Consider the following 23586-nt stretch of genomic DNA (forward strand, 5'->3'; position numbering starts at 1 on the left):
CACTGCAGACCCACTGTGTGTGTCTGCCTGTTGTGGGTACGCAGGGGAGCAGCTCTCCACTCTTTTTCACCAGCTTTCTAAGCACTGTTCCCACCCTCAGACATGTGGTGTGGCATATGCGGTGGCTGTGAAGGCCTGGCCAAGGCATTCTAACTGAAATTGGTACACTAAGGTTTCATTGCTAGGATTCTTTTAAAAATCAAAACTAAACACATCCCTTGTACTTTAACAAATTTCTAAAACTGCACAGGAAGTTGATATACTCACTAAGTGAGTACAGATGCTCAATATGGAAGTCAACTACTTTAGCGAGAATGGTGTTCACCTCTTCTTCTGCTCACCATGGCAAGCCTTGCTCCTGACCCTTCTCCCCACAATAAAATACCCACAGAATGTCTTGGCTTTTCAGCTGTCTGGTTCAGGGCAAGGGGGGGTGGGATTTGGAGGGGAGACGGTCCTCAGAATGCCAGGATCCCTCTCACCTATGTAAGGACTTTCCTATACCAGCCCCACAAACAAGGTCTACCTGGCTGACGCCCTGATGGGCCTTCCTGCAGCCCTGTCTACTTGACATCCTCACTGAGTCCACTTGACCCTGAAGATCTGGACATGACCTGGCCTCCTCTGTAGACTCTGAGGCCCAGGAGACAGGATTCACAACAACCACCATCTGTGCTGTGATATCCCCAGCAAACACAGCCTGGCAGCCTGGGCATGTGGGAACCAGTGGGTTCAAAAATGCACACAGGAGGGCCGAATGAGAGGCCCACCTGGTCTCCACAAAGCAAACAGACACTTCACTCTGATGGCCTCACAGTACAGAGGATGGGAGAGGGTTCTGGGGCCCATTCTGCCCTTCCATTTACTAGGTGATCTTACACAACTAATTTGACTCTTTTGAGCCTCAATTCCCTCTGTTAAATGGGACAATAGTACCTGTTTTGTAGTTTTTAAATTTTATTTTTATTTTTTGTGATATCAGGGGATTGAACCAGGGGCTGTCTAACACTGAGCTACATCCCCAGCTCTTTTTATTTTTTGAGACAGGGTCTGTTCAAGTTACTGAGGCTGGCCTTGAACTTGGGATTCTCTTGCTTAGTCTTGAACTTGGGATTCTCTTGCTCAGTCTCCCTAGTCGCGGGGATCGCATGCGTGCACTACTGTGCTGGCTAGTTCATTTTTTTTTTTTTTTTTAAGAAGCAAGTATGTTAACTTGTAAAGGGCTCAACAAAGTCTCTGTATATGATGAGAGCTGACAAAAGTCACACACTATTAGCACTTGAGAACCCAGTGGAAACGTGGGGAAAGCCCCCATGGCTCTAAGTGAATAGCCAGCCGCCAGCTACATCTCATAGCCACAGTTATAGGAAATGTTAGTTTTGAAACCAAATGCTTTTATACTTCTAATGATGATTACTTGCTAAGGAAAGTAAGCACTTAAAAAAATCACTTTTTAATATAAAATGCCCAACAGCAGTTAATAAGTACCTCTTAATTAGAGGGGCTGTAGGCCCACAGGAGTCTAACTATACCAAAGCTGGTTTCTGCACAGCATGCTGGGGAGTTTTGGGGCCACTGCCTGGAGATTGAAAGACAGCAGTTCTGCAAATAGCTGCAGTCCCTGCTGATGGTGTCTAGGAGGTATCTGACTGTGGAGGGTAGGGAGCACCCCATCTTTGACCTCCAGAGGCTTTCCACACCACAGCAAACATTGCTCTGCCCAGTGATTTCTGAGAAGGCCCCAGGCTAACACTAAGTGAACATGCTGCCCTGGCCTTGCTGGGTGGGAACAGATAGCAAGATGCTGCTTCTGTAGGCAGTGGGTCACTGAGCAGTGCAGAAGCAGTTCAGACCATTCAAAGTCTCTGTGCTGCAAACCCCCCAAATCCAATCTTTAAAATACCTTTGGCCTGGGCTGGGCATGTAGCTCAATGGTAGAGCACCTGTCTAGGGTGCACCAGGCCTTGGGTTTGATCCCCAGTACTGTGAAATAAACAGACACCCTCCCCCGCAAAAAAAAGCAAAACAAAAGAAACATATTTGGCCTGCACATTTTGCAGTAGGAATATAATTTTTTTTTCCACATCTCTTCAAAATGAAAAGCAGGTATAATTAAGCCCCCATGCCTGTGTCACACACCTGGTCCAACTTGAGCAGTGTGGCGTCATCTGCACCTGGCCGGCTCAGGTCCTGTAGGGAGTGACTGGCTCTGAGCTCTGTCACACTAGTCTCTGAGGATGAAGATGGGAGCCCGTGAGCATAGATGTCCTCCTCGTCACTGGACGTCAAAGCTTGATCCCGAGAAGGCTCATGAGTGCTGGCCACTAAGGCAGGGACCAGAGGAGTCAACTGTCCTCCCACCCTCCACATGTCACATTCAGAAGCAGGGGTTACTTTCTGACCTGTGTCATCATCAGTAACAACACGCCAGGGATGTGAGCCAAGGGAGCCAGGAGCTCCCAGGTGGGTTAGGCTGTCCTCTTTGCTGCTGGCCTCTACAGTGTAGTCTTCATCAGCTCTAGTCCCAGGAAGCCACTGCTCAGCACTGGGGGCCCAGCAGGGGATGGAATGCAGCACGGGTGAGTCCAGGAGAGGGGCTTCAGAAGTGCTGTGGGGAGCTTCAGCCTCCATGTCTTGTAGCTCAAGTGCCTCAACAACACTGCCCTGTTCTCGGGAGGGTGTCTCTTCGTGCTTCAGGGCATCCTCCACAGGAACAGGCTCTGCTTTGAGGCCTGCGATCTCACCATCTTCCACATCTTCCCTTGGGAGCAAGGGCAAGTCCAGTACCCCATTAAGCAGATGTGTCTCCTGTGCACTGTTACACGGAGGGACTTCAGTCCTAAAGTCATTTCCTTCACCCAGCACATCAGGGGCAGACTCAGGCACTTCCAGGACACTAAATGCTTCAGGGTCAGTACTTCCCTGAAGGATGGTGTTCACTTCAGCACTGAGGCTGTTTTCCTGGTCAGGAGACTCTGTGCTTAACTGATCCACGCTACTGCCCAGAACACTTGAAGTCAAGGACAGCAGGTCGGTGTTCAAAGACAGGGGACTATCACCAGGACACTCAGAGCAGGGAGTCGATTCAAGGGAACTGTGACAGGCATTCCTGCTTCCACCTTCTAATTTAAAATGAGAACATTCAAAATAAGGGTTGATTCCACATAAAGACATGACTCTACATTGACAGCGAGAGACTACTTATAAAACACATTTTTAGTTCAAGAAAAGACCCCACAATTTAAATGTGAAGGATATTTAGTTAGTGAAGAATAAATCCCTTAAGTACAAACTATTCCAACGCAGGATGTTTTATATGGACACAATACCATACTCACCAATGGGCTCTGAAGCCCAAGAAATGCTAAGCAGAAAGTTGGGAGGGAACAAAGAGGTGTGTTCAACTGGGTGACACAACTTGCTCACGCACCAATTTTAACAATTATTAAAATGCTTAGAAATTTGGTAACATTTTCCTTTAATACTGCAGTGACCTTGAGCTAGGCAGGCTCAAATGGTACCAGCAATAAAAAGTTCAACGTGAAAACCTGCATTTGCAGCATCCAACACTGAACGTATACGCAATGTCCCATCACCACACCGGCACAGAGCTTCCTGTTTCCACGACTTTGCATCCATGATTGTCGACTCTCTCATCTAACAAATGATCTACATGGATAAGTCAATACTGTAACTTAAATATGGAAAAGAACAAAACCCAGACCCTTGAAGCAGGGTGTGAGCACACCAACCAGAGCCCTGTTGCCACAGCCTGCAGTCACGTTTCTTGGCTAATGTGTGAACTACTATACAGTTCAACTCCTCTGGGGAGGAGGGCATTTGTTTTCTGAAGACCTTTTCTGCTTTTCTCTGAGTGGGCAAGTGCTCATTCAGTAAGCAGCAACACTCCTACACGGGGAGATGTGCCCCTTCCCAAAGGGTGTGGTCAGACTGCCCCATGGGGGCTACATGAGTTGGTACCTGTCCTCCTCTTCTTCTTCTTCTTCTTCACTTTGATAGGTTTCACAATAAGCTCCTGCTCAAAGTCTTCCGAGCTGATGACACTGAATCTCTGTGAGGAGGGTTGGTTGCCCTTGCCTGATTCCGGGACTACCTGGCCCCCAGGGGCCAGCAGCCCAAAGCTGCTGTCAGTGGAGTTGAGTGAACTACTTCTGCTACGAGGCTCACTGGCTACCGAGCTGGCCGCGGAAGAGCCTCTGAGCCTCGTCTGGGAAGCTGTGGCCCCCAGTGGCTTCTCCAGATGCTGCATGTGGGCATGCTCCGAGCATCCTGATATCTCCAGACCATCTCTCACTGAGAAAGAAGAGTTCAAGTCAATAATGATCATCCAGGTCAATGTGTACTTATTCCAGTTTGCCAGCCTAAATAACAGCTGCCACAGAGGGAAGCAAGGTTCCTGCCTACCGAAGAACTGAGCAATTCTAAATTTATAGGAACACACAGAATTCTAGGAATTCTAAATTCATAGGTGTGTGCTACTGGGCAGTGAATTCAGAGCCTTAAACATGCTAGGCAAACAAGCCACCACTAAGATAGTCCACAACCCTTTAAAAAAATTTTTTTTTTGACAGGCTCTTGCTAAGTTGCTAAGGCTGGCCTTGAACTTGAGATCCTCCTGCCTCGGCCTCCCAAGTAACTGTGGTGATATGTGTATGCCACCACACCAGGACAATCAAGTGGTTTTTGATTTTTCCTTTCTACTCACCCAAACTTCCTATCTGCACCCCAGGAGGACAAGGCCTCCAAACATGAGATGGTCTAACCTAAGCCTTACATAGCTAATTTCTCATTAAAGTATTATGGGGTTGGGGCTGGGGCTCAGCAGAAGAGTGCTTGCCTAGCACATGTGAGGCCCTAGGTTCAATCCTTAGAACCACATATAAAATTAATAAAATAAAGGTATTGTATCCAACTACAACTAAAAAATAAAGATATTTTTAAAAAAAGTATTGTGAATATTATTTTCAGAATAAGATGAAGACTCCAAACATCTTCTTCTATAAATAAACTGCAATGACTTAACTGGCAGAATAATGGTCAATTTTATAACTATAAACTGCATGCCACAGAGAGAAGCACTTCCCATCACACATGGTGCATTTAATGAGAAATACAAACCTATTGATGCTAGTCCTTCAGGTCTGCTCGAAATTCTTATAATGTTCCTATCTCCCTTTAAGAAAAATATTTCATTTTCTGTGCAGGAAACAGATACAATATCACCGGATCCTTCCAAACCAGCAACTGTGGCCTGTCAGAAATAAATAAAATCACAAACCTAGATAACAGTAATGGTTCAAAGGATAAAAAAGCATGTGTAAGAATTTAAATATGGATGCACTTTGTTATCACTTCCTGAAAATTCCTTTTTTTGGGGGAGGGCGGGGCGGGTACTGTGGATTAAACATGGGGATGCTTAACTACTGAGCCACATCTCCGGACCTTTTTAAAATTTTTTTTGGGTTGAAGACAGGGTCTTGCTAAGTTACTTAGGGCCTCATTAAATTGCTGAGGCTGAACTTGTGATCCTCCTGCCTCAGCTTCCAAAGTTAATAGGCAGCACCCTGTCTCTGGCTGAAATCTTTAAGAGTAAGTCAATCCAGTCAGGTAGTATCTGACAGATGTGACCTGGAGTTGTTCAATTTAGCAGTAGGGTGACGTGACCAAGCCAGCAGAGCCTCTCCCCATCCCTCAGGCTCCCTCCTCAGGCCTGCTTGGCTTCCTGATCCTTACAATGTGAAGCTCATCCTCCTTGACAAATGCAGGGGCCTCTGCCATCCATGGCCTGGTCATCCTGCCTCAGCTGAGCTTCACAAGCAGGGAGCATGTATGCAAATTCTAGTCCCATTCTTCCACAGCCCACGCACGCTTTCTTTCCTGTCCTGCTGGGGAAGTTCCAATTTTATCCAGATGCCATATCCTCATGAACTGTTCCCTGACCAGCTCCCATTCTTGGGCAATGCTCAGGACTCCCTGGAGGCTTGTTTCCTATAAACCTCCATGTGGTACATCTCTCCTGGGCTGAAGTAAGTGTTAGCACATCTAGCTCCCCCTGCTGCGGGAAAGACCAGTGTGCCTGCAATTCATGACTTCTAAATGAATATAAGAGGGGAGGAAGGCTGTCCCCAGCTAAAAACAGACACACAGGACATCCCAATTCCACACTGCTTTAGAGACAGTTTGTGCTTTTCAGCAAATAGTGTAAACAAGAGGCCAGTTCACAGCAGAAGATGAAGAAAGTCTCAATTCTCTGCTTGCTAATTTTCAGGCAGTCCTAACAAACAGCTAGAAACAGGACATTAGTTTCTGAAAGCTGTCAATTAAGTTGCTCTGGGGAGGTGCAGATTCAGGTGACAGCCGGAACATCTATTCACTGGCATCCATCAACATGTCCTTGCCTATGAAATGAAGTTAATTATGAGTGTTGAGTAAAGCAATGGGTAAGAGCTGAAATGAAAAGGACAGATGGACAATTACAAAGTATCTTAATGCCACTAATTATCAGGTTCAAAAGGAATGGGAAGAAGAAAAGTTAAGTTCTCTAAAACTAGGGAAAGAATAAAAAAGAAGTCTTGAAATATCTCTCATAAAAGAAAGAAAGAAATTCAAGGCTGGAAGGTGACCCCTCAATCCAATACCCTGTATGCCCCATTTACAGATAAGGAAGTCATGGTTAGACAGATGGGAGACTCTAGGTTATAGGGAGAAACAGGCCAGAATCTTCTCTTGGGTCCCTTTTCTTTCTACCAAACCACTATTTCCAGGCATGGGTGGTAATAGTAATTAAGGAGACTTCAATGGGGAGCAGATGAATATAATTTGGCTGATGTACACCAAATAAGAACACCCTTCACTGGGGAGTAAGGCCAGGCAAAAGGTCTGTGTTTAGGACAAGAAGAAACGGAAACTAAACAGCTTTGTTTAAATCTTTCTCTAATAGTGACCTTTTATCATTCTGATTTAAACAGAAATTGTTTCCTGCTATGATTTAATAATGATGCTAGAAAATTGCCCAAGATATGTCATTAAGTTAAAAAAAAAAAAAGTGGAAAAACTGGCAAAATGATTTAGCTCACTCTGTGTAGAAGAACAGGGTGGAGAGCAACCTGGAGCTGAGTAACACTGGAGAGCCCTGGGGATGGTTATTCTGAGTGTGCTCACTATGACCCAGGAGGAAAGCATGACCTGTTGTGAAGCATGTGCAAGGTGCCTTGGGTTTAGTTGCAGCAGAGGAGGAGAAGAAGAAGAAGATACATGACCCAAATAGATTACAAAGAAAAAGTTTTCTTTTCTTTTTTTTTTTACTGGGGATTGAACTCAGGGCTGCTTAATCACTGAGCCATATCCCCAGCCCTTTTTTACATTTTATTTAGAGACAGGGTCTCACTGAGTTGCTTAGGCCTCACTAAACTGCTGAGGCTGGCTTTGAACTTGTGATCCTGCCTCAGCCTCCCAAACTGCTGGGATTACAGGTGTGTGCCACTGTGCCTTGCTAATTTTTTTTTTTTTTTGTACTGGGGATTGAACTCAGGAGTACTCGAGAGCCACATCCCTAGTCCTATTTTGTATTTTATTTAGAGCAGGGTCTCACCGAGTTGCTTAGCACCTTGAAGTTGCTGAGGTTGGCTTTGAACTTGCGATTCTCCTATGTCAGCCTCCCAAGCAGCCGGGATTACAGGCATGCGCCACCGCGCCTGGCAATTTTGTTTTTAAATAAAAATAAAAACCACAATTTCTTGGCAGGGCATAGGACTATGAACATCAAAGCAAACTGTCTTTTAAGATCTACGAATATTACCAATCCTTCATTTAATCTCCTTGACTGGCCCAAAAGAAAAAGTGAAACATAAGAATCAACAGTGCTACTTCTTTTGGGGCTGGGAATGTGGCTCAAGTGGTAGCACGCTTGCCTGGCATGCGTGCGGCCTGGGTTCAATCCTCAGCACCACACACAAAGATGTTGTGTCCGCCGAAAACTAAAAAATAAATATCAAAAAATTCTCTCTCTCTCTTAAAAAAAAAATTTATATATATATATTTAAAAAGCCCAAAAAACAAAAACAGTGCTTCTTCGTCACTCTCTGAGCCCGAGGAAGGACACTGTGTGGATAAACATCCTCTTTGCTCTTTTGACACCAAACTTGCGTAGGTCCCATCACATACCTGGTTGACGGTGTCCAGAAGGTAGATGCTGTACTCATTCCAACTCAACACCCAGCCTTCTCTGAAGAAACAGGAAACAAGCCCCAGGTGTTTCTCAGGGGAGCTGTAACTTCCCCTGTCACAGGATTCCAGGCGTGGGTATAGCTCGAAAGGTGCAACTCCCCCAGCAAAGACGTCCTTTAAGATGAATGTGGCTTGAACAGTCCCATGGACATCAGCCTTCCACAGCCGGAGACCAGGCCGAGAGGCATACAGAGTTAGATCACTCTGCTTACACAATCCTGGTATAAAACAAGCACCAAATTTCCCAGTACTAAAATCAGAAGGAAAAAAAGAAAGAAAAGACCAGGCATGGACTGATTTAAAGCGATAAAGATATGTCAACCCCTGATACTAAATACAAGAATTTATTGGCTAAACCCAAATAATTGATGCTTTCCCTTGAGCACACAGCCTGGTTTCTTTGAACTATCAATGAGTATCCACTATGGTCCAGCCCCTGTGCCTGGCATTTTATCTCCAAACTCCCATTTAATCCTCACAACAACTCCATGAGACAAATATTATAACTTCTGACTTAAAAGAGGAAACCAAGGCAGAAGGCAACAAACCCAAGACTGCTCCTTGTTCTCCCTGTTCTGAAATTCTATTCCTGTTAACATGATTACTATGATTACACCAATGTCCTGTTAAGTCTTTTATTTTGGGGGGGATGCCTACTGGGGATTGAACCAGGTTGTTTTAACCCTGAACAACATCCTCAGACCCTACTATTTTTATTTTGAGACAAGGTCTAAGTTGCTGAGGCTGGCCTCAAACTTGAGACACTCCTGCTTTAGCCTCCCGAGTCACTGGGATTACGGGTGTGGCCAATGTCTGAGTTCATGCCAATGTCCTAGATGAACAAATTTTATATCTAGGAGTACAACAACCCATCTATGCTGTTGCCCTTTCAGAGTTTCTCTAAACCCATCAGAGGGACACAAGTTCCTTTTGAATCCCTGGGCTTTTTTTTTTTTTTTTTGCTCCCCCCATTTTTAAAATTATGAAATATCTGACACTCACAAAAGAATACATATAATAAAATTTATGAAGCCTAATGGAAATGCTCACTCAGGAATCCAACTTAGGAAATTAGTCACTGGCCACACCACGGATGTACTCTGCCCCCAAAATTTCCTGCCCATCTGCCCCAGCTATGACCACTGGACTATATTTTGTGTGTATGGTTCCCTTGTTTAATCACATCCACATATCCCTACATACTGTATAATATAGTATTATCTTTCACTGTATTAAAAAATAATATGATTGGGCCTAGGGTTGTGGCTCAGTAGTAGAGCACTTGCCTAGCATGGGTAAGGTACTGGGTTCAATTCTCAGCACCGCATATAAATAAATGAGTAAAATAAAGGTCCATCAACAGGGTATAAATCCCTGGCACTAAAAAAGAATGTAAAAATTTGAGCACCCATTAACAAGAGAGTGAATGAGTTATGGAGTACTATATATCAGTGAAAGTAAATAAGCTCTATAGTTTCAATCAAGAATAAACCTTAGAAACATAAGGTTAAGTGAAAACAAAAAAGCAGGTAGTAACAGTATATAGATAACATCATACTTCCCCCCCCGCCCCGTAAGAAGCATCCTCTCACCCAGGTGAGGCTCTTAGTCTCCACCTGCCTGCATCCCTCATGGCATTTACTGTGGCCCTATCCTTGTCTCACTGACCAACTCCCTCTGCCAGCCCGTTCGAGGGCAGAGGCTGGGCCCCACGTTTCACTCACAGCCCCATTTCTGCCTGCTGCCTGCACAGCAGCCATTCCCACACACTTGCTGAATGAAGCACTGCTTCCAGGGACGGGCAAGCCCAATGCCCTCCACAACTACCATCTAAGACAACATATGACAGAAAGACGAACCTTAAAGACCCAAGAGGCAGAAACTTTTACCCTCTTGTCTCCGCTTTTCTAAGGTTAAAAAAAACACCAGGGCTGGGGATGTGGCTCAAGCGGTAGCGCCCTCGCCTGGCATGCGTGCAGCCCGGGTTCAATCCTCAGCACCACATACAAACAAAGATGTTGTGTCCGCCGAAAACTAATAAATAAATATTAAAATTCTCTCTCTTTAAAAAAAAGAACTAAATTAATAATTTAGAACTAAATTAATAATAAAAAAATACCATTCCCTCTGAAAAGGGACATATTCCTTATTTCTCTATCCTGGATGAGTGTCTGGCACAGAGCACACCTTCAGTCAAAGCAGCCAAAAAACCTGACCACACGACACCCAGCAGAGGTTCATAGAAGCACCCGGGTCTCTACCCAGGTCAGAGGGATAGGTCTCAGGAGAGTCTGCTGGGCACGTGACCCACGTGAAAGTGAACTGCTTTCAAATCTCCTTCCACTCTACCATCCTTCTAGGAGACAGTGCAGGAACACACTAGCAGGTGGGCCAGGACCAAGCACCAGGCAGAAGAGAAGGGTCCTGGCAGAGGGAGAGGCAGAACCCAGATCCACAGAGTCACACTTTTCTGAGGGACCCAGGACCAGTGGTGACCACTGCTACAAAAAGGCAGAGTGGATGGAATTCAGATGGCATTCAGCCTAGAAAACAAGCTGAAGGGGAGGTGGAGTGGGTCTCAATAGCTGAAGAGCCACCATGTAGAAAAGAGGATCAGCTTTCACTGTCCTGCTGCAAAGCATAGGACATGGCTGTGAATGCGACCACAGAGCTGGCTGCACCCGGCTGACCTCACCCGGCCCCCCTGATAATACATCGCCGACGGCACCACCAGTCTTGGGGCTCTCACAAGGCCTGCCATTCTCCCCACTCTCCACAGGGCCAGCCTCAAAACCTCTTCCTGTTCACTGGCCGACTTCCTCCCTGCCCGGACAGACCCCTTTACTGAGGAAGAGAAAAGGGAGACATAAGAGCTCCTCCCACCAGCCAGCCAACAACCAGCCTGTGCCAATACCCCTGCTCCCCACCCATCATGGCTTCCTGTTCCCTCCTCACGGTAAGGAAAGGTCAGCTCCTTGGTTCTTTCTCCCCTTTCCCCTTTCACCCCCAAGCAAACTGGCTCTGAGCTGTTTTCTGGGCTTGGGTGGGAAGGTGAACTGTGGCTCACAGACTTGTCTGTCCATCTTTTCCCACTTGTCTGGTGTGATGAGAGACTTGGGCCTCATCCTTCTCTTGCCATCCTCCCTCCAGCAGACCAGTCACTGTCCTACTCGGCTAATCCCACTCATTGTGAATGCTGCAGGCCTATAGGAGTCTTCCCGGGCCCCAGGCTGGGAGAAGCCTGTTTAAACTTCTGTTGCCCCACAGCAGTCAGCAGGACCGACAGCAAGGCCCTCTCTGTGCTCCAGTTTTCACGGAGGAGCATGGCTATCCTCCTGCTTACTGGGCCAACCTGAGCCTGTCACTGCAGAGTGCTCCAGCAGCAGGAGCACAGAAGCACTCAGGAGACTGAATGCCTGGGGCTGTGTGGGGCCAGAGCCAGGGCCCCTGAGACCTAGCCCCTGAGGCAGGGCAGCTGTGCCTGAAGGTCACTGTAGCTCCCCACAAACAGTCCCTCCTCCCTTCTAACTCAGGTGTCAGGACAGGGTGTCCTCAGCAGGCTTGGGCTGCCAGGAACCACACGGAACCCCAAGCCAAGTGCCACTGGCCCACATCTGCAAATAGGAAATCCAAGAGACCTTAAAGCCACTCTGTCACAAGGCTCCACATTGACAGCAAGCTGTGTCCTGTGAGACTCACCTTTTCCTTGCCTGTGTTCCAATCTGCCTGACAGACTTCTCTTCAGTGTAGAAGAGCAGGCTTCTCTGCAAGGTGGAGATGAGCAGCACCTTCTGACTGTAGTCCAGCTGCACGATGGAGGACGGCTCCTCCAGCACCAGCTGGGAGTTGCAGGTGCCCTGCGGAGTCCAGCCAAACCTGCGCTCAGTGCTAGGCTGGCCAGGGGCCTCCCAAGACTGACACCCTTCCTGCCAGCCGCATTCAGGCCAACCCACACCTCACAATGACACCTAGCGGGTCTCTTCAGAGTCAGTGTCAACCCACTGCCGTGAAATTTGGAAGAGTCCTTCCTAATGAGAAAACAATCAGTGCTAACACGCTGGACAAGAAACACTTAAAATTGGTTGAATTTCTCTTAAAATATTCTCTGTAAACAGTCAAAAAGAACCCATGAAGATCTAACATAAAGATGTCACACTGTGCGTATTATTTATCCTATCACAAGCACAATGGATGGGACTTTCTATAAAATTACTGTGACAACAATCAGCGCTCCTGTGGTACTCTCCCTCCACAGAGCTCGATGTAAAGTAAGCCCAGCTGAACAGCTCGTGGAAAACAGGAGGCTAGAAAGAAGTTAAAACAGCATTAAATACATGAGATGGTATCAAAATAAGATGGTCCTTTCTACCCACACAGGGAAGAATTCTAGTAGGCATTTTATTGCTAATACAATCTATATTTTGTGGTGTTAAAAATCTGCTTCTCCAGGGGCTGGTATAGCTCAACTGGTAGATCACCTGCCTCACATGCACAAGGCCCTGGATTCAAAACCCAGTACCACAAAAAATAATGATAAAATAAAAATAAATAGACAAAAACTTGACTTTTTTTTTTTTTTTTTTTAAATCTTCTCAGGAGCTGGGGTTGTGACTCAGAGGTAGAGAGCCTACCTACCATGCGTGAGGCACCGGGTTCAATCCTCAGCACCACATAAAAAAATAAAACAGAAAAGAAAGATATTGTGTCCACCTGTAACTAAAAAATAAATATTAAAAAAATAATCTGATTCTCTAGGAGCAATTCCAATTTGCCTAAGAAACACTGCCGCATATCACAGACCTCTTTGGGGGTGAGCAGGGGCAGGGGTCAGTTTTAAGGGTAAAATTTGCATATAGTAAAACTTGCTATTTTGGTATATAATGCTATCAAGTTTGACAATTTGACCGCCACCACTATCAAGATAGAGAAATTTCAATTCTCCCCAAACACTAAGGACTCTGAAGGCAGATTCTTTTCCATAAAAGAATTAGTTAGAATGTAGATTTATTTTCAGATTTTAAGTTAGCTTGTAATGGAACTGAGTAGACTATATTGTATAAAACCACACATCCTCTCATGTCTTTTTTCTTTTGGCAAATCTCATGAAATACTTGTATCTTAAAAATGTTTCAGCATGCTTATGGTCAATTTTTTCATTTACTGAGTGGTGAGGCATGGTGGCCTTCTCTCAGCTCCTCACCAATCTGCCCACAGGTACAGGTAGTGGAAGAATCTATAGTGGTAGTGGCAGGAAAGGACCCTCAGCACTCAGAACAATACACATTTCCATAGAGCAACTGTTCTCAAAGGGGACCCCTCTCAAGGATCCGCCAGGCCAAACACACTTTCATAGCAATACTAAGATGCTACTGCCCTTTCCACTGATGGTGCAGGAGCCACAGAGGGGAGAGCCACCTGGAACCTCAGCTCAAACCAAGGCAGTGGCACCAATCACTATCAGCAGTTACTGTACCCTTCAGCACTGTGCACTCTCGTCAAAACACCCAGTTCACTGAAGATCAACCTCTCTGATGCAGAAAAGTGCTCATCTCACTGTCTTGACCCTTAAGAGCAGGCACCTTTGTACTGGATGTGAGAATGGGGTGTACACGTTCAGTGCTTGTGCATACGGAAGTACAAGGTTCCTTTGAAGGACAGCACCTATGCCATGGCTGGAGTTGGGAGGTGAACCAAATGCCTTTTTCACAGAACACCTTTCTACTTCAAATACTATAATTATTCAAACTTGGGTATTTGAAAGACATTTTCCTTTTTTAAAAAAATATTTTTAGTTGTAGATGGACACAACACCTTTGTTTATTTATTTATTTTTATGTGGTGCCAAGGATTGAACCCAGTGCCTCTCACATGCTAGGCAAGTGCTCTACCACTGAGCTACAGCCCCAGACCAGGAAGACATTTTCTTAAGAAAAAAAAAAAGCAAGCCTGTCACTTCAAAGAGGACAAGTGATAGTATTTACTTCTTTCAAATGCAGATGAGAATCTTGAAAATCTGCTCCTGTGTCTGTGAACTAGACAAGTCTTGATGGCTAAAGACTTTTACGATCAGATTGATTATAATATTAACAAAGGTGCTTTTTTGATACTGCATAATAAAATGTGTCAGCATCTGGAGGATGCACATTATCCTGTGAATCACTATTTCTGAAGTGACCAACACATGATGCTACAAAACCATGCACAGGTAAAAGATTCCATGAAGTGCAAGATAAGACTTCTAGATTTTAATGAAATAGAGTGTGAAAAATTCCTCTCTGTGGTTTCTTTCTTCCTTTCTTTTTTAACAGATACAGCTTTTTTTAATATACACCTTTATTTTATTTATTCATTTTTATATAGTGCCGAGGATTGAACCCAGTTCCTCACACATGCCAGGCAAGCGCTCCACCACTGAGCCACAACCCCAGCCCCTTATCCCTCTGGTTTCTGATTCCATTTTGTAACTACTCTTTAAAGAAACTCTCATGTGTCATGTGTAATTGTAACCTTTAAAGAACTACTATTTGTCAATTTGTGGATATTATTAAAGAAGAATATCCACAATTATCTGAAGGCTATCAAAATACTCCTTCCATTTCCAACTACATGTCTGTTTGAGGTTGGATTTTCTTTATATACTCTTGACTCAATGGCAGCAGATTGAATAAAGAATCAACTGCCTTATTATTAAAAAGCCAGACATTAAAGAAAATGCAAAAATAGAGAGCAATGCTACTTTCCTCATTAGTTTTGAAATTACATTCACAAAAATGTTTTTGTTAAATTATAATGTAAGGTTTATTATTTCAAAATATAGTTAATAAATGCTTTCCAATTCCTCAGTTTCAATTTCTAATGTGGTATGCTTGACATAAATGAAAGCTCTTTGGGTAGACATTCTAAGAGCATAGAGGTTCTGAGACCAGAGAGCTTAAGAACACTATGGAGTATTTATAATAGGTCCGTCCTGGATCGGAGGGACTGAAAGCTACTCAGCTGGTAACTGGTAACTTCTTGGAAATTCAGCACTGGGAATGAAGGCTACAAATGAGAAAAAGAAAGGACAGTAACACCAAGTAGTTCAGTCTAGTTGTCAGACCCAGGACAAAACAAATAAAACACAGGCCACTGGCCTTTGGAGATGATCCTGGGTTGGAAGAGACACTGGGCCTGAGCTTATGCCCCCAGGCTGGTTACTGGTTCTACAGGATGAGAACACAACAACTCCAAGCACCCTTGTGACAAAGGTGAGGTGGGGCAGAGCACCTGCTGTTCCAACTCTTTCCCTTCCTGAGTATCTCCTCCCACATGAGGTCATCTCACAGGCCAGGTCCTGCTCCAGGTAAGCTCTCTATCCAAGGAGACACTAACCTTGTTCACAGTTATGACTGGACAATGCTTCCTGTCACTTCTGCTTTCAAGGAACAGGGAATGACAACAGTTTCTTTTCTAAGTGGTCAGAACAAAGAGCAGAATGAAAAAGCAAATGTTTCACCAGACTAGTGACAAGTGTTGGAGGACTAGGCGTGTTTACCCATCTGAGCACTTCAATGTATCCAAACAACACGTGGTGTCCCACAAATATGTATATTATTTATGTGTCACTTAAAAATAAAACAAAGTGACTGCTGCAGTAGGCAACTCTTTAGTCACAGAAGTAAGAGCTCACTGGTAAAATCCATGAAAGAAAATGTGACAAATAACAATTGAGATTATAAAGGGACTATGATCAAGAATATAAGCTGACCAGTAAAATACAACTATAATCATTCCAAGTACTAGAAGGCATGAGACAAGAACATTGATTTACCTGGTCTAGATCCAGAGAAGAATAGACAATTTTCCCTTTGTCATCTCCAGAGAACAATTTCATTCCATTGGGGCTCCAAGCCAGAGCAGTAATGCTATTTTTGTGAATACCAGTGACATCAAACCTCCGAAGCTATGAATAAACAATAAAAATACACACCAGGAAAAGAAAAGAATAAATGTTGTGACTGGGTTACGCGGACAGCACTGCTATTTATGTGGGAGCTGGATTTCCCAGCCTGCTTTGCCACTCATAACCTGCATAAGGTTCCATCTGTCCACCTTCAAAACCCACAGAGAACACTCCAGGAGAATCAAGCAAAAATGGAAGTACCCACACGTACATACTTTGTGCCAAGTGTCCATCAGGAACAAAAATGTTATCTACAAACAGCACAAAGTTATGCTTTTCTGAGAATAAATTTTTCTAGGTAGATGAAGATTTCTAATCCATGAGGAATTTGCCACCAAATGAAGAAATGCTAAAATTATGAGCACTTACCTGTTTATTTCTCCCTGGCAATGAAGACACAAGTTGAAAAACCGCAACTCTCCCAGAGGCTGTGCCTGCTGCCACAAGGTCATCAAAGCAGCTCAGCAACTTCACGACAGTGATGGATTCTGTTTTCCCCTAGACAAGGAAATACACACAACAGAATCCATGAGCAGACAGGCTTTAAGATGCAAAAGGAGGAAGACTATAACCAAAGGTACAAAAACCTTCATTCCAGGGATTCCTGACTAGAAATGATTGCAAGTTAGACAATTAAATCTGTTAAAAACCTTTTCCTTTCTAAAGTCCCATTCCTGGTTTTTTAAAATTATGTTAAAATACACAGAAACTAAAATCACCATAACCACCGTCTGTAAGTGTATGTTTCTTTTTTTTTTTTTTTTAATTTTTTTTTTTTAAGAGAGAATTTTAATTTTTTTTTTTTTGGCAGACACAACATTTTTATTTGTATGTGGTGCTGAGGATGGAACCCAGGCCGCACGCAAGCCAGGTGAGTGCGCTACCGCTTGAGCCACATCCCCAGTCCCTGTAAGTGTATGTTTCACTGTACAACACATCCATGACGCTGTGCAACTACCACCGGCTTCCAGCTCCCACATTGTACAATGGAAGCCCATTCAACACGAATCCATTCCCTCTACCTCCTGCTCTTCACAGCCATCATCTAAGTATCTCACCAAGTGGAATCACCCAATGTTTGCCTTTTTCCTGATGGGCTTATTTCACATCACACAACATTCTCCAGATTCATTTTACATGCTAACAGCATGCATCAGAATTTCTTTTTTTTGGGGGGGGGGGTACTGGGGATTAAACCCAGGAGCACTTAACCATTGCATCACATCCCCAGCAGGTTTTTTATATTTTTATTTTGTAACAGGGTTCCCCAAATTGCTGAGAACTTGGGATCCTCCTACTTCAGCCTCCTGAGTTGCTGGGATTACAGGTGTGCACCACTGCACCCAGCAGATTTTCTATCATTTTTAAGGCCAAATAATATTTCCTTGTGTGTCATACAAGTCACACTTGGCTTATCCATTCATCTTACCCATTTTAGCTCTTGTGAATAATGCTGTGAACATGTTTGTACAAATACCTCTTTGAAATCCTGCTCTGTTTTCCACTGGGTGATAGCCACCTGGAATTCCTGAATCATATGTAATTTTACCCCTAATGTTTTGAGGAGCCACCATGGTGTTTTCTAAAGCAGCTGCACCATTTTGTGTCCCACTAACAATGCATAAAGGTTCCAATTTTTCACATCCTGGCCAACCCTGTTATTTCCTGCTTGGCTTTTTTCTGTTTTGGTTTTTTGGTAGTAGATACCCTAATGGGGGTGAGGTGGTATCTATCCCTAATGCTTAGTGATGTTGAACATCTTTTCATGTGCTTATTGTCTATGTGCTTATCTTTTCTGGAGAAATGTCATATCCACTGCCCATTTTTTAACTGAGTCATTTCTTCTCATTGAGTTTGAGGAATTTTCTATGAATTCTGGATATAAATAATCCCTTGCCACACATTGTGACTCACAAAAATTACCTCCTAATTTGTAAATTACCTTTTAACTCTGTTGATAGTGGCTCCTGAAGTAGAAAATTTTCAATTTTGGATTTTAATTTGAATTCCATAAAATTTTTAAAATTTTTCTTGTTGCTTTTGCCTTTAACGTCATATCCAAGAAATAATCACCAAATTCATAATATAAAGCTTTATGCTAGGCTTTCTTCTTCCCGTTTGTTTCAGGTTTTATGTTGAAGTCCTTAGCTCACTTTTCAATGTGGTATTAGGTGAAGGTCCACTTAATTCTTCTGCATGTAGACACTGAGTGTTGCTAGCACCATTTGTGGAAAAGACTGTCCTTTCCCCATCGAGCTATATGCTAGCCTTATCAAAAATTATTTGGCCATAAGTGAGAGTTTATTTCAGGTCCATCTATTCATTTCATTGGTCTATATGTCTATCATTTTTGGGGGGGGGTCACGGGATTGAACCCAGGGGTGCTCTATCATTGAGCCACATCCCTAGCCCTTTTTTACATTTTTCATTTTGAGACAGGGTCTCACTAACTTGCTTAGGGCTTTGCTAAGTTGCTGAGGCTGGCCTCGAACTTATGATTCTCCTACCTCAGTGATGTCTATCTTTATACCAATACCACACTGTCTTTAATTCAGTATGAGATCTCTAGCTTTGTTCTTTCTTTTTAGTTGCAGATGTACACAACACCTTTTTTATTTTTTTAATGTAGTGCCAGGGATGAAACCCAGTGCCTCTCGCATGCTTGGCAAGTGCTCTACCACTGAACCACAACCCCAGCCCTAGCTTTGTTTTCTTTTTCACAATTATTTAGGACACTAGGGGTCCCTTAAGAATTCATGTGAATTTGAGAACAGGTTTTTCTATTTCTGTAAACAATGTTGATATTTTATAGCAACTGTACTGTATTTCTAGATCACTTTGACAAATATGGAAACCTTAAGTCTTGCAATACAGGAACATAGGTTGTTTCTATTTACTTAGATCTTCTTCATTTTGGCTATATTTTGTACTTTTAATTGTATAAGACTGTCACCTCCTTGTTTAATTCCTAGATATCTTTTTCTTAAAAAGAAAATGCTATCTTAAGTGAAACTTTTAAAAAATTTCCTTCTCAGAATGAGTGTTTAAAAATATGACTTAATTTTGTGTGCTGACCTTACTTCTATCTTGAATTATTAGTTCTAACTATTTTTTGTGGGGAATCTTTTTGTGGTGCTGGAGGTTGAACTCAGGGCCTCTAAGTCACCTCTCAAACCCTGTGATATCTTTCTCCATTTTTTCATCTGCAACCTATTTGTGTCTTTGAATCTAAAGCAAGTCTTTTGTACACAGCAAATAATTTGATCATTAAAAAAGATACATTCTGACAATATCTGTCTTTTGAATTTAATCAATTTGATAATATCTTTTGAACTTACATTTAAATAATTACTGGTTAGAAAGGATTTATTTCTGTCATTTTGTTATTTGTTTTGTTTAGTGCATTCTAACTTTTTGCCTCCTTTCCTGCATTACTGTTCTTCTTTTCTTTTGTCTTGTGGTACTGGGGATTGAGCCCAGGGGTGTTCTACCTCTAACCTACATCCCTAGCCGTTTTTTGAGACGGTATCTCCCTAAATTGCTAAGACAGGCTTTGACCTGTGATCTTCCTGCCTCAGCCTCCTGAGCTGCTGGGATCACAGGCATGCGTCATGGTGCCTGGCTAAGCTCTGTCCACTTTTCTTTAAACATTTTTCTTTTTGTTCCTTAGACTTGATCATTTCAATCATTCTGCTTGAAGTTCATGAATTCCTTTTTCTGCTTGCTCAAATCTGCCTTTGAAACCCTCTTAAGTCAACTTTTTAATTTCAGTCATTGTTCTTTTCAGCTCTAGAACTTTTTTTGGTTTTCTCGTTCTTGATATTATCATTTCATTCATACATCATTTTCCAATCTTTCTCCATATCTTCCTTTAGTTTTTTGAGCTTTTTTTTTTTTTTTTTTTTTTTGTGTGTGTGTGTGTGTATGTGGTGCTGGGGATTGAACCCAGGGCCTTGTGCATGTGAGGCAAGCACTCTACCAATTGAGCTATATCCTCAGCCCCTATTTTTTGAGCTTTTTTTTTTTTTGGGGGGGTGGGGGGGTGGTACCAGGGACACTTGACCACTGAGCCACATCCCCAGCCCTATTTTGTATTTTATTAGAGATAGACTCTCACTGAGTTGCTTAGCACCTGGCTAAATTGCTGAGGCTGGCTTTGAACACGTAATCCTCCTGCCTCAGCCTTCTGAGCTGCTGGGATTACAGGCATGTGCCACCACACCCGGCTTTTTGAGCTTCTTTAAGATAACTGTTTTAAATCTTTGTCTAGGTCCATCATCTGTTTTTTCCTTGGGACAGTATCTATCGGTTTACTTTTCCCCTTTGGACACATTTTCCTGTTTCTTTGTATATCTGGTAATTTGTTTTTGAAAACTAGCATTTGAATCTAATAATATAGTCATTCAGAAAATCAGATTCTATATTTTTACACTGTTGGTGGGAGTATAAATTAGTACAACCACTGTGGAAATCAGTATGGAGATTCCTCAAAAGACTAGGCATGGAACTACCATATGACCCAGCTATGCCACTCACGGGTATGTATCCTAAAGAATTAAAGTCAGCATACTACAGTGATACATGCATACCTATATTTAGAGCAGCACATTCACAACAGCCAAACTATGAAGCAGCCTAGGTATCCATCAATGGATAGATGGATAAAGAAAATGTGGTGTATACATATATGCAGTAAAGTTTTATTCAGCCATAAAAAAAAATAAAAAATAAAAAAGAAGCAGCTGGACATCATGGCACGTGCCTGTAATCCCAGTGGCCCAGGAGGCTGAAGCAGGAGGATCATGAGTCTAAAGCCAGCCTCTGCAACTCAGTGAGGCCCTAAGCAATTAGCAAGACTGACTCAAAATAAAATATAAAAAAGGGCTGGGGATATGGCTCAGTGGTTAAGTGCCCCTGGGTTCAAGCCCTGATACCAAAAAGAAAGAAAAAAGAAAGAAAGAAATCAGGGCATTTTCAGGAAAATGGGTGGAACTAGAGACCATTATGTTAAGCAAATTAAGTCAAACTCAGAAGGGCAAGGGTCATATGTTTTCTCTCATATGTGGAAGCTAGAGAGGAAAAAAGAAAGCTGAGGGTGGATCTCATGAAAAATCAAAGGGAGATCAGTAGAGGAAAGGGACCAAGGAGTAGGAGCAGGGTGGGAGGGGGAAGGTGCTGTGGAGAGACACTGGCCAAATTGTATTGTTATATTGTGTGCATGTACAAATATGTAACAACAAATTCCCATCATTTTGTACAAATTTTAATGTACCAATAAAAAATGTGGAAAAAAATCAAATTCTACTCTTTCCCCAAATTCTGCAGGTGTTGTTATTACTTTTGGTGTTGCCTAATTGTTGTTTTTCTTTTATTGTTGTTATTGTCTGCTGTTGTAAGCAGACTCTCTGCCAAAGGGCAGCCTGGTCTTCTCACATCTTTTCTGAGTCTATACTTTTTCTAGGACAGGAACACTTTCTTTTTTTTTTTTTTTTTATATATCTTTTTCTGCTACTGGGGATCAAACTGAGGCACATCACCAACACTTTATATTTTTTGTTTTGAGACAGGATCTCATTAAGTTGCTGAGGCTAACTTTGAACTTGCAATCCTCCTGCCTCAGCCTCTGGAGTAGCTGGGATTATAAGTGTGTACCATGGTGCCTGGCTACACAGTGATATTCTGATTTTCCTCTTTTATGTAGTGCTTTGCAATGTTTCCACAGGCAAGACCTCATTTGGATGTGTATGGAGTACTGGTAAGTGGACTATCCTATGTTGTACTCCAAATGAACCACAAAAGATGAAGATTCTAGCAGAGTAGTGCAGCTACTGAAGAGCCGTCTCCTCTGTGCAGGAGGCTGTCCTCTCCAACTGAGCACACAGTTTTGGGAGGGATGCGCGTAGAGCTGTGAGGGAGGAAGGTGACATGGGCCTTGTCAGCCAGATCACGCTCACATCTTCGATGACCTGTTTTTCAGTGTCTAGACCCCAAAAGGGGAAAAAAGAGTAATATGAAGGGAGAAGGACACACTAGCTCTTAAATCCTCTAGACGTCACTTCAGCTGGAGAGTCAGGGACATGTGACAACAGGGTGAAGTATAACAACAGCTATCCACCTTTTGGACACACCTCTGTGATCAGAAGTAGCAATCAGCATTCAGAGCATAGATCCCAAATATGGAGAAGACAAAGTATTATTAGCCCATCCTGGATCCTGGCACAAGTTATGTGCAAGATGTTCCAGAAACATGTGCACAAGTGTGTTTCACAGAGCTAAGAACAAGGGAAGAGCATCTGCTACTGTGCCAAGAGCTCAAAATGACGGAAATTAGCCACAATTTATCCTTCAAGCCTTCCCTGGAAATCACAAGCCTTAATAGATTCCAGAGTTACATCAGACACATTCTGCAGGTGCAACTGCTGACTAGCAGGGGAGACAAATTACTAGTTGCTTCCTACCCACTATCTTCCCAGAATTCTTTTTTCTTGCTTGAGGATTTTTAATCTACAAAATAACAAAATTTTAAAACTCATTTCTAATGGAGAAAATGTTGATTAACAGTATGAATATGATGAGCTCTCATTAAGAGAGAATGAAAGAGGTGTACTTCCTGAACAACAAAAGCAAATACAGAGTCTGAAGTCGGAAGATCTGTTGCAGAGTCGAGTCTACTGCATTCTGCGCCTCCCCAGGGGCAGTTTCATCACTGTGCAGCAATGGCTGCCTGTGATCTACCTGTCTCACAGTCTCTCTGAGAGGACTAATAAGACACCTGAACACGATTTATAAATTGATTCTTGGCATTTTGGTTCTTAGATCAATAATTATATAAAATAACATTGACTTGACCTTCATAGGTTAGTTTATTTAAAAGAACATAAATGAGCAGCACACACAGATATTCAGGCTTACAGCCCATCTGAGTATTTTGTATTTTGAAATCATTCATTCAGAAAAATTGACCTTGCTAAGGTATGTAGCAATGTCTCCCACACACTACTTTAATCACAGTTATCAATCTGCCAAACAGGTAAGAATACCCTCCCCATTCTGGGTATCAAGTGTGCTCTACAGTTACATAAACTAAAGTAGGTCACAGTCCCAGCCTCTCATAGATCTGCCTCTGCAGACATGCACATGAAGAGCTGCCTCCAGTGCGTGGGGTGGTGATGCCGAGCTCCCTTTCATCTAGTGCTCCAGAGCTTCCAGAATGTTTCCACGGGTTATAAATACATCTATTGCCAGATTGAGACACAGGTCAAGAGACTTGAGTCCTAAGCTATGGGAAGGAACAGAGGGATCCCCGAAGATTCCTGGTTCTGCCAGTGTTCTCAGTCAGGTGTTATTGATGACACTGCCTAGGAGTAGAGTGGAGGGAGGGAGGGAGGGAGACCAGG

The 23586-nt window shown here is 43.1% G+C and overlaps 1 protein-coding gene across 1 annotated transcript in view; it reads right to left on the minus strand.

The window, feature by feature from the left end:
- Nucleotides 1–23586, minus strand: part of Tecpr2 (tectonin beta-propeller repeat containing 2) — an 82005-nt gene that overhangs the window by 47284 nt on the left and 11135 nt on the right. The window contains exons 3-9 of the mRNA XM_027946743.3: nt 16559–16687; nt 16058–16189; nt 11947–12104; nt 8185–8497; nt 5140–5272; nt 3982–4314; nt 2140–3122 (exon numbers count right to left, since the gene is read on the minus strand). Coding sequence (XP_027802544.3) covers nt 2140–3122; nt 3982–4314; nt 5140–5272; nt 8185–8497; nt 11947–12104; nt 16058–16189; nt 16559–16687 — 2181 coding nt within the window. The remainder of the gene's footprint in view (nt 1–2139; nt 3123–3981; nt 4315–5139; nt 5273–8184; nt 8498–11946; nt 12105–16057; nt 16190–16558; nt 16688–23586) is intronic.

This window comes from Marmota flaviventris, chromosome 2 (genome assembly GCF_047511675.1).
Source record: "Marmota flaviventris isolate mMarFla1 chromosome 2, mMarFla1.hap1, whole genome shotgun sequence".
Lineage (NCBI taxonomy): Eukaryota > Metazoa > Chordata > Mammalia > Rodentia > Sciuridae > Marmota > Marmota flaviventris.